This window comes from Dreissena polymorpha, chromosome 3 (assembly GCF_020536995.1).
Source record: "Dreissena polymorpha isolate Duluth1 chromosome 3, UMN_Dpol_1.0, whole genome shotgun sequence".
NCBI lineage: Eukaryota > Metazoa > Mollusca > Bivalvia > Myida > Dreissenidae > Dreissena > Dreissena polymorpha.
The window spans coordinates 5,372,969-5,384,951 of record NC_068357.1 but is presented as its reverse complement, the minus strand read 5'-3'; the positions used below and the strand labels follow the sequence as shown (position 1 = coordinate 5,384,951).

At 34.2% G+C, this 11,983-nt stretch overlaps 1 protein-coding gene across 4 annotated transcripts; it reads right to left on the bottom strand.

Annotated features, from left to right (window-relative positions):
• Positions 1-256: 256 nt before the first annotated feature.
• On the bottom strand, positions 257-11,499 carry LOC127873287 (uncharacterized). 4 transcript variants are annotated; one of them, XR_008046099.1, is made up of 5 exons: positions 5,101-5,144; positions 4,531-4,788; positions 2,068-2,293; positions 1,447-1,512; positions 257-641 (listed from the first exon to the last, which is right to left on the bottom strand). XR_008046099.1 is itself a non-coding variant. In XM_052417068.1 (4 exons), the coding sequence occupies exons 1-4, from the start codon at positions 11,486-11,488 to the stop codon at positions 519-521; spliced, it is 468 nt and encodes a 155-aa protein (XP_052273028.1). In that variant the 5' UTR covers positions 11,489-11,499; the 3' UTR covers positions 257-518. The 4 variants fall into 4 exon arrangements, 3 of the variants coding, with proteins under 3 accessions (XP_052273028.1, XP_052273030.1, XP_052273031.1); XM_052417068.1 differs by lacking the exons at positions 4,531-4,788; positions 5,101-5,144 and adding an exon at positions 11,436-11,499; XM_052417070.1 differs by lacking the exon at positions 5,101-5,144 and having other exon boundaries at positions 4,531-4,915.
• Between the last annotated feature and the right edge of the window lie 484 nt (positions 11,500-11,983).

Genomic DNA, 11,983 nt, shown 5'->3' with positions numbered 1-11,983 from the left:
TTTTAGTATATTTTCCGAACCCGGGTTCATTTAAGTATACTTAAGAGTACCCAGGGTACATTTAAGTAGTACCCGAGCCGTCAATTACCAATCGAGCGTTAATAAGACAACAGGCACGCACATGTCTGTATTACTCTACTGGCGTTCTAAGTAGTACTAAGTAGCACACAGGTAGCACAAGCGTACACTGTGACCCTTACGGTTTATAAATATAAAACAAATATCACATTGTGTGTGCAATTTATTGGTACTCAAATATTAAATAGAGCAGATCTATAATGCGATGATACACATATGAACACCGTATGAAAATGGTTCAAGAACAAAGGTGAGTGTCAAAAATAGTGTTGGTCAAGTGTCATTATTAAGCAAAAAGAAACATGCATTACATACAGGAAAATGTTTATTAGAAAGTTGTTCTCTTTTAATATTGGCGTTATTGTATGCATGGTGACTTTTATATAGTCGCTTTATTATGTTTTAGATACATTCAATAGTCCATCTTCATGCCATTGTAGCTAAAAGAAAGGATGATCTAATTGCATTCGAAGGAAATCAGCTCCAGAGCATTCGAAGGAAATCAGCTCCAGATTTTCAGTATTGAGTGGTTCGTATACCTTGACATCGCAGGTCCTCCTCTTCTAATAAAGCAATTGGAAATACAATAAATATACTTGTATACTATAAATCAAACAGATACCATAAATACACAAGGCTAGTACCAGAATGTCTCAAGTAAGCAAACATTGATAACCAGGAATGCATTCTGATAAACAGCATTTTGGTAAATAATAAAAAATACCAATAATAACACTTCTATGCTTATATAAACCTAAATAAACAAACGGGCATCGAACTCGATTTGCCAAAGGAAAAACAATGACAAAAGACAACTTTTCAATAAATTGCAAATGTGTGCCTTGTAATTAGTGAACTCGTTTATCAGGCAATAAAATGCAGGGCCGAATGAACTAGCCCCATGTAAAAAAGGTATTTGTATCTCAAAAAGCTCACATGTTTTTGTATTGTATTAATATAATGTATTTGAAATGTTCTCTATCGACAAAAGAAATAACGTTATTTCATTTGGCTTAAAGTCAGATTGAGGTTTTACCTCAGTGTGATTGTTTTTGTCATGTTCTGATAAAACTGGGCTTAATTCATGTGCGTTAAGTGTCGTCCCAGATTAGCCTGTGCAGTCCGCAAGGAAGTCCCTCCTTACCGAAAATCAAGTTTAGGCGGAAAGTGTCGTCCCTGATAAGCCTGTGCGGACTGCACAAGCTAACCTGGGACGACACTTTAGGCACATGCATTATGACCAGCTTTCACAGAACATGACACATTTAAATATGATGTGCATCTCATGCACAACGAATACTGTTAATGTGAATACTGGTGTCTATGAATGTGATTACTGGTGTCTATTAATGTGAAACTGAAACTTACAATTGTGATGCCGTCTTGTGGTTTGGAAATTTTGATTTTCAGGTAATAAATCGATCCTTCCACAATCTGTAAAAACAAGCGATACTTTTAAATACTAAATTACCATTAGAATATAAAATGTTGTTGTTGCCATTAAACAACGAAGCCGACCAAATAGGTAGTGTACTCGTACAAGATATTGCTATTTTTAGGCATAAAATAAACAGTATTTCATCCAATAGAGACATATCTCCCTAAATTGATCTACACGTATTGTTTGTATCGCTTTAAAACATACATGTACTCGAAATTATTTTACATGGAAATAGTAACTGTTTTCTAAAATGTAATAAAGAATATACAATTGAATGTATGGTTTTATTGATGTATTCGTTCTGATTTCTGGCATGTTCACGTTAGACGAAATTTAAATAAATCTCAACAACATGAACGCGATAAAAGATAAACACATGGTTTAGCTCGACACCATTAATTTAAAACTGACTTTTACTCATGAATATCGTTCAGATTTCTGGCAAGTACAAGTTCGACAAAATTAAAATATAGCACAATCAACACTAACGCGATACTTGCATACTCAATAGGCATACTTGACAGTTATAAAATATTCAAACTACGCACCGCTTTTTGGGCATCCTCGACGCTGTCCAATGTATACTCGGACCCAATATCATTGGCAGCGAACTGCGCTACCTTTTCGACCGAGAGATCGTCTGAACCGATGGGGAATTTTCCTCCAGGCATAGGGTGATTCTTTTCAGAGTGAAAGCCATGCACCATTGCAACAAGAGCTGTGAGTGCTATTATCTTGAAACTGATAGAGGCCATGTTGTCTGTCTTCTGAAAACTGATTCAGAACAAAGCTCTTTAACGTATTTCAAATCGACTCGAAACATTTGCATACGGGTATCTTTGTATTGTTTGATAGTATATTAACTATTTCGAAATTGTTTGATAGACAGCGTTTAAAATCACATAAAGTATTCGTATTAATGAACATTGAATGATTGCTTGTAAGTAGTATATACGAATGCTTGATTCAATTTGTAAATGAGTCGCGTTCTGAGAAAACTGGGCATAATGCATGTGCGTAAAGTGTCGGACTGCACAGGCTAATCTGGGACGACACTTTACGCACATACATTATGCCCAGTTTTCTCAGAATGCGACACATGTACTTCAGAAAAATACATAAAAGCACTTGCTTAAGACGAATTTTTATTTTCCAAAGTTTCGGCTCATATTTTCATCAGGAAAAATAAAAACAGGTAATGCCATGCAATAACGTTGCGATAGTTTGGCGGAAAGAAAAACGACAATTAGTAGTTATTGTGTATAAAATATAACAAACATGTGATAGTACTATATGGTTATAAAAAAGATATTTCTTATTATAAATAATATTAACGATTCCTATTAATAACATCAATTTATGTAAATGACAACTGGTACAATTGTATGTTTGCTATCATTATTGGCCACAAATAGTGATATAACTGCATAATTTGTAAAGTTGGACATGTGATTTTAGCAGAAAACACAGCTTATTGCAAAATATTGTTATTATATCTTGTATATGCTATTAAAAAGACGATAATTATGTTCGCAGTTTGTATAATGCCTGATTTTATTCAATGTAAATAATTAATATATTGTAATGAGTTAATAGTCCTTTAACCTTCGTAATCTGAAAAGACAGTAAAAGAATGGTCAAAGAAAATTTCATATCAGAATAAAGTCGACACGTCATAAAATACATTTAATTAATAAAAATATTACTGAAAAGGCTGATTCTATTCTATTATCTCGTAAATCAGCCACCCCACAACCCATCTTCTTTAAAATCGGTAAATTGATTCAGTTGGTCGGCAGGTTTTGTGTTCAACATTTTTATAATTCTACAGTAAAATGATTAAGAAAACACTTATATTGCACCACATAAAATGCTATAAAACTATAATATTGAAGTACACATATAAACTTTATTATAGATGGGTAGGTATTTCGTGTCAATCTCATTCACATATGAAAGAGCTGTTGGTCATTTGGAAGTCATGTTATGCTGCTTAAAGTACATATAGATGCATAACTTAAAGGGGCCTTTTCACAGATTTTGGCATTTTTTAACTTATTCATTAAATGCTTTATATTGATAAATGTAAATATAGGATCGTAAAAGCTCCAGTAAAAAATCAAGAAAAAAATTAAAAAAAGGAAAAGAACATTGTCCGGAGTAGGTTTCGAACCAGTGACCCCTAGAGTCCTGCTAGAGTCCTGAAGTAAAAACGCTTTAGCCTACTGAGCTATTCCGCCGAGTACACATTCGTGACGTATTTTATACTTTATATAAGCAATCTTCGTAGTTTCACAAAATTTAACGACAAAAACAGAACTCTCCAAATTATTCAATCGTTTCGCGTTGCAACGCTTTATAATTTTTAGGTTTTAAAATCGTCAAAAGATGCATATAATGGCTATATTAGAGCATGGTTAATGTTCAGTATTACTGTTTCCTCACAAATATCAATACTAAAACGAAAACTTACGAATCTGAAACAACTTTTTTCAATTTTGTCAATTTACCAAAGCGTGAAAAGATCCCTTTAAACGCAAAGCTTAACTTCTTAATGAACGTGCCATTTACAAAGACTTACCCGTCCAATGAGCCTTTGTTTACGACCGCCTTCCAAAGCTGTCTACGTACCGAATAGTGAAACCGTCAACTTATATACTGATTTTTTGTGTGCCGTGCGTGACTATCATTTTTTAGATCTATACCGCGGGTGGAAGAAATATCGTTTTGAATAAACATTAAGATGTTACACAGACAACAGTTGAAATGCCACGTACCTATGTTTACGCTTGAATTGCTGTATTTGATCAATTTACACCACCGTTAATGGTCTGTATGCATGACTTTTTAATGTTTTCCTTCTTATTTGCATCACAAATGTATCCGTGCAAGTTGATGTGTGTATGCATGGATGTGTTCTTTTGAAGTGTTAAACTATTCTCTTTATCATGAATGACAGCGAACGAAACTCAGACAGAATTTTACATCACATATACTAATAAAGTTCAAACCTTTATATGTGTTTTTGGTAACAATAACCTTGGCCCGACTGGTCTCAAATCAGTATTCAGCTAGGTCTGTATATACGCAACCTTCACACAACATATATACACAATAACGCCATTTAAACAAACGTCTTTGAAATAGGTTCGTTTGTTTTATTATCAATACAAGTGATATTGATTCTACTAATCCGAATCCAACGCCTAATCTGCATGTAGGCTATCTACACAAACAATTTCATCGATTTTCATCAAAATCTTTCCCTCCTAAGTGAAGTTATTGTAAAGAAACTCCATTAAACAACAGCGGCCTTGACCCAACTGCACCGGACACTGGTTATCCATGCAGACTTGAGCCGCGTTCTGAGAAATCTGGACTTAATGCATGTGCGTAAAGTGTTGTCCCAGATTAGCCTGTGCAGTCCGCACAGGCTAATCAGGGACGACACTTTCCGCTTTATGGTATTTTTAGTTTCAATGATGTCCCTCCTTACCGAAAATCAAGTTTAGGCGGAAAGTGTCGTCCCTGATTAGCCTGTGCGGACTGCACAGGCTAATCTGGGATGACACTTTATGCACATGCCCAGTTTTCTCAGAACAAGACACAATTTGTACATCCAGAGTTTCATAAATGTTAGTCAAAAGTAGAAAAAAAAATGTGTTATCTATTAAATTGAAGGTTTTAGTTGTGGACCTTGGTCAGTCACCATATCTTAAAAATAAATGTATAGTTAATATAAACCGTTTACCAGACGGCGACACCGAAGACGAAAATACCGGCAGCTTTTCTTATTTACTTCAGTAAACATATATAGTAGTTGTCATTGGAACGATTCAATTTATAAAATTAAATAATAAAGAAGTTCTTTATATGAAAAACATTCAAAGTGTATTTTAATTATGAGTATTTATTAACCGGACTTGAACAATACAACGATCATACAAATATTATCGTTATTTTTTCAATGTGTTGAACACCTAGGCACTGATATGTACGCTTAAAATATGTGTGAAATGTTGTTACTTTTTCAAAACTATACATCGACCCAGTGTTTGCAGATTTGCATGTTTGTCGGTTGTTGGTTTTGACTTTTAGTGTGTTGTGTGTGCTCAATGTAGAAAATACTATTTCTTAAAAGGATGGAATACCTTTTTCCCGTTATTTATTTGGTAATTTGTTTTATTGATATCACGGTAATTTGACATTTTATATAAAACATGTCTTATAAATAGTACACTAGCGCCCAATCCGTTGCTACCACTTATTACGACTACATTTTTATTTTAAACGACGTATGCGGTAGAACCACTACAGTTTGTTTGGGATTACATATATAATATTGTAATGCGATACTAACAGGGGTTTAAAATCATGATCAAATCATGTATAAGTAATGTAACAGTAGGATAAATATGATTTAGTGTGGTTGAGAAACACTCAAAACGCTAAAAACTAACCAACCCGACATATTTATTTGTACGGCATTATACGTGGTGACACTAACGCATTACTAGACTCTTAATTTAAAACATGAAACCATGCTTAAAAGCACGTACTATCTAGGTTTTATCCGAGCTGATATTAACGGATCATTAAATTATGTACACGGTTCCTTTCGCATCATAGCCACAAACTCAAAATGACGAATTGACCATGAAACCGTACGTAAAACGCTTACTATCTGCGATTCATCATAGTTGATATGTACGGATCACTTACTTATTTTCACAAGAATCGTTCGCATCATTTACATAAACGCACAACTTGCCTACAGCTCCAAAAACAATCATAAATCATTATGATCAGAGGACTTGAATATGATTATAATCGTTCAACCTTCGGCAAGGGGGATTGATTCAGGGTCAACATTTCGATTCTCCGTTTAATCTATGGCTTTATCATGCACGACGTTTATTCACGACTGTTCTACTTTTCAAAAAAAAATTACGCTTTAATTAGCACTAATTTATATAAAGTTTTAGAATTGTCATGCGAAAAACGTGCATTCGCGCATTCTGGTCAGAATCTACACTGTCCGTTAAAAAATCACTTATAGTTGTGTGACCTGATTAGCGGACAGACTATTTCCTGAGACATACGTAGGTTGGTCTGGAGCTACGCTGGATATATATGGCATAAAAAGCGGCCTTATTGATATGATGAGCGTTTGTGCGGTTTCCGTTGGCATTACTTTGATAACAATAAATTTCTTAAATAACTACGTTATAATCTTAAAACACTATGCGTTTAGAATTTCAACTCTTTTTAAACGAAACGGAAAGCAATCTTTAACCTTGGACAAGTAAAATAATGTATAGGCAAACGGAGAAAGAAAAGGAGAGAGAGAGGACGGGGGGGGAGAGAGAAAAAATGATAGAGATCAAAGAGAGAGAGAGGAAGGGAGGGAGGGATTATTTACTTGAAGAGATTAAACAATCAATTTATTCGCTTTAGCGTTTATGGGTGCTTATGCTATACTTTAAAAACCTAATTGAACATAATTAAACGCATCATTATTCGTTGCTGCCGTTTACTATTAACATTAAATATGCATACAGTTCTTTTTCATTCCGGTTACAGGCCCGAAGCCAAGTTTTTGGGGACTAAAATGCAAATTTTCCCATCAACGATTGTTATTGAGCAACGAAGTGGCAAAGGGGGCAGGTGCGGGAGAGGGTTCCCCCTCCTGCAATCGGGGGGTTTGGAGGTCCTCCCCCTAGAAAATCAAAAAAAAATGAAGCGTAAAATCCTGCATTCTGGAGACTTTTTATTTGTATTTAGAGACTGAAGTTATAGAGCATTTTTTTACATGAAATTTCACTTTCATTGACCATGAATATGATATAACATGCATGTATTCCCCACTACCGTTTTTCAATAACCACCTTTTTCGATCAGTCACGTAAATACATTATTTTATACGGTGTTTAACCCGACACAAGTATGCGCGCACACGTATGTTTACATATATGCAATAAAAATCTATAGCATGTAAATCAACAATAAAAACGGTATACAATATCATTTTGTATTGGATTTTTGGAAATTTGATAAAATTGGTGTATTTTACCATTCCAAAATTCAACCATTCATAAATTAAGCAAATAAAAAGAAAATATTAGACTTTTTTTCAAAACAAGTGTTTGTCTGCTACAATTGACCTTTCGACAGCGAGAGTGAAGCCACGCCCACCGATTTCAAGGGGGGTCACTCCGCCGAAGTCCGTCATAAAAATGGCTACGCGAATCGGCCGCATAAGTGAAACAAAAAGGCCTCATGGTATACCAGAAAGGCCATACAATAGTTTTTATTATCATTGAATAGTGGTGCTGAATATAATTATCATATCTATTAGTCAAAAAAAATTTATTAGTCTACTTAAAAGCCGTTAAATTTATCATCAAAGTCGGCAAAATTATCGCCAATTATCGCATACAGTATGAATTGTTCGTTAGTCACAATATTTTTCCTTGAGTAATAGATGTTTCAGTTTTTTAATTAAAAGCCGTTAATTTTTGCAACCGATGGCAACATCGCAAATGTGGCACAGGTAAGTAAATTTATTATAATAGAAGACGAAGAACGTTTTTATTGAAATCCGATATAACACATATCTACAATGCGTTTGGTAAAAATGACTCATGCGCATTGTTATAATCGTATAACAAAGTCAAAGTCGTCAAAAAAGTAACATACACAATATATTATTATATATTATTATTTCCTCGAAAACTATCTTCTGCAATGTTTAAAATATAAAAAGTTGAAAGAATTTTCATGTACAAAAAAACTCGCTAATCAGACCGGGTTTTCAAAGGGTCATTCACAGTTTGCGGCATCTGTTTTGATAACGGATTAGTAGAAAGCCCACATATGGTGTAAAATGACACTTATTGGCCCCTATTGATAATAACTTGCGCATTTGAAAATAGTTTCTTAACTTACATTAAATTTGGAACACTTAAACCGAAAGAAATAAAAAATGTTTTATTCTATGTGATATTATTAAAAATAATAACTGATTGTCTTTATTATTACGATTTCATTAGCATTAAAAAAATCTAGCAAAGTTTATAATGTCTTATTTATTTGCCGACTGCATTAGAATGTCAAATTTATTTAACGTTGGCCACCTTTGAAAAATGGTTTTAAATGTTCCTTTCTAATTTGTCTATATAGAGGATAAACAAGTACAAAGTTATACTCTTTTTTATAAAGTGTCCGTTGCAAAACTTACATTTTCTATTTTCGCGTAGTATCTTATTATAACGACTGTGTTTTGCTTTCGGGCGATCGCTTAATATGTTGAGATTAAGCTGTTCGTGTGGACGACCACAAAGACGAATCCAACGTTTGAATTTTTCAAGATTAGTACCCGGTTGAGGGAACGGAAAAAACGTACTTCCATCTTTTAACCGTTCTGGATACCTTGTGTCTGAATAACAAGTGCCATAACAGCACCTTTCAACCATTTTCTTTGTTTAAAACACAGAATTACGTATAAGCTTATGTGTCGGACAACGGCGAGTTTGACGGACAAAATGGCGGATAGTAACGGGCCTAATCTATGCTGTAATCTGATTGGTTAATAAGCCTGTCAATCAATCGGCTGTCGAAAGGTCAATTGATAGTACCAGAGGCCTAGAATTGCTCTAAACGTGCTAATAGTGTATTGTACAACAAACACTGATTAACAAAACTGGGTCTTCTCTCATCTGCATCAATACTAAACAGAAATCAAAATGGTATAACTGGTTACTCTTTTTTTAAACTATTTTTAACATATTAGTTATCTATTTCTAAACTTGCACAGTTTGATCAGGGACTACGCGTTCCGCTATAAAAAAAAGCACCAAAAGTTTCGTAGTATCTCCTGAATATCCTCTTTAGTTAACCCTTTCAGTGCAGGAACCGAATTTTAAAGGCCTTTGCAAACAGTTTGGATCCAGATGAGACGCCAGAGAACGTGGCGTCTCATCAGGATCCAAACTGTTTGCTATTCTGATAGTATTCTTTGAAAAAAAAATCGAAGAAAATGCTAATTTTAGAACTTCAGCAGACGACAATTTAGCAGACAACAAATTTCCCAGATGCGCAGTTAAACATATCCCGACAAGACTGCGCAGATGCGCAGGCTGGATTGGAGCTACGTTGGCAGCGGTTTGAATAAGTTCCATGTACACATGACGCGGGTCTTTAAAAATCTCACTGCGTCTTATAAATGGAACATCAAACCACGCTACTTTTCGATATAACATTGTAATCACACTGTTTGATTGTCGCTATCTTCGCGTGTTAATGTAAAGATATAAAGATGTTGCAAGCGAGCGTTAGTCCTACTGATGAGTAGTATATTTAGTACTGAAGTATTATAAATAACGGGTCGTTCATAATATTTATAAAAACAATTACTAGTATGTCGTTTTACCTATGTATCAATATTTTTGTTAGATGATTTTATTAAAGTGAATAATAAAATAATATTGAACTTCTTTATATGAAAAACATTAACAGTGCACTTATATTATGATTACTTATTACCCGCACTTAAACAATGTAACAAATGTTAACGTGTTAACGTTAGTAGATTTTGCTTCAACACTGCTGAAGTATGAACAGAAACTACTAACCATGTTAACATCAAATTACCTGAATAACACGGTTTGCATGTGTTTGTAAAGCATCTATATGCTCAATGTAGAACAAAAATACTATTTCCTTTAAAAAGGAAAAAAAATAGTTTCATTTTAATTTGTTGATGTAAAAAATATCTTAAAAGTAGTAAAACGGCGCCCCATCCGTTTCCACCTGTTATTTGGGAGTATTTTAACGACGTGTGCATTAAAACGATTATAGTTATATTAATTATTGCTATTAGTTGCCAATCTAACAGGCATTAAAACACATTATATTATATTATTATAAATAATATCAATAAACTGTATTAACTATAGCTGTGGAGAAACACTCAAAACTAACCATGTCAGCATACTTATTTGTTAGGCGAAATACGTGGGTGTTTCACGGGTTTAACTAGATTTTAATTTCAAAGCTGAAACCATGAAACAAAGCTGAAACCATGTATCAAAACACTTGTTATCTGCATTTAATCAGAGTTTATATTTACGGATCAATAAATTATTTCACCGGGTTCTTTCGCATCACTGGCATACACGCACATTTACGAATTTATCATAAAACATGCATCAAAATACTTACTATCTGCGTTTAATAAGAGTTCATATTTGCGGATCAATTACTTATTTGTATCGAATTCTTTCGCATCATTGAAATAAACGTAACGATATGAAGTTGATATCTCCGTCAGACATAATTGGCGTTTAACAACGACACAAATGATCATCATCAAGACTTGAATATGTTTATAATATTTCTACCTACGGCAATGATGTTTGCTTCAGTGTACACATTTCGAATCTCCGTTTTATCTAGGGCTTTCTTTCACGACGGTCATCTCACCTGAGCACGAATGGTGATATAGATTTTGCCGCGTCATGCGCACATCGTGCATAAGTTCTTTGTGGTATCGTGCTACACTGTCCGTTAAAAAGTCAGTTAACCCATTATGCCTAGCGTCTAGAAAAAAAGGCATTGGCAAACTGCGTAGACCCTGATGAGACGCCGCATGATGCAGCGCCTCATCAGGGTCTGCGCTGTTTGCTTAAAGGAATTTCTGTAAAAACTATTCTAAAAATAGAAATAAATATACCCGGTACTAGACATCTCTAATTTTGGAAATAAATTGATCCAATTAAGAAGGATGGGAGAGTCTACTAGGCATAAATGGGTTAAGGCTTCGTGATCTCGTTAGCGGACAGGTTATCTTCTGACCAGACTGTGCGAATGCTTGGGTTGGTATGGAGCTACACTGGGTATATATGACGCGACCTACTTGATATGAGTGTCGATTGTTTTGCATCCATCGTCGTGTTCCGTCAGCTGCATATGTAGGTCCCCAAGGCTATAACAAGTTTTCAAGTCAAACATTTAACATATGTATTCGCAAGGTCAGATAATGAATATTTATAAAGTAATATGTAATGGAATAATAAAACTCATCACTGCTCGTATCGTTCACAAACAACATAATTATACAGTGTTAAATACATTTTTTAAATTTATTAATAATATAACATAATTATGTTCGAGTTCCCATGTAAACTTTGCAAACGGTGTGTGGTTAGCAATTTACAATAATTTTTCTGCGAATATGTATGCGATTTTTTTTTAATAGAACACTAGAAAGAACACAAAGTGCATCTTGAGCAGAGAGTCGACACCTACTGTTTTAATAATGTAATTTATAATTTGACAAAAAAAACAACAAACAACTCGATGTTCCTTGTTAATTAATATACTCATACAGTTTAACTGACACTTTTTTATATTTAACATATATCATTTTGACCATTAGGAACGTGAAAATATAGTAATTCTCGC

Bases quoted from the DNA above. Each gene is read 5' to 3' on its own strand.
- LOC127873287 (XM_052417068.1), bottom strand. From the start codon at position 11,488: ATGCAGCTGACGGAACACGACGATGGATGCAAAACAATCGACACTCAT. The intron at 2,294-11,435 runs GTAGGTCGCGTC...GTTCTGAATCAG, and splicing joins ACAATCGACACTCATATCAA to TTTTCAGAAGACAGACAACA. The intron at 642-1,446 runs GTAAGTTTCAGT...TTGCTTTATTAG, and splicing joins CACAAGACGGCATCACAATT to AAGAGGAGGACCTGCGATGT.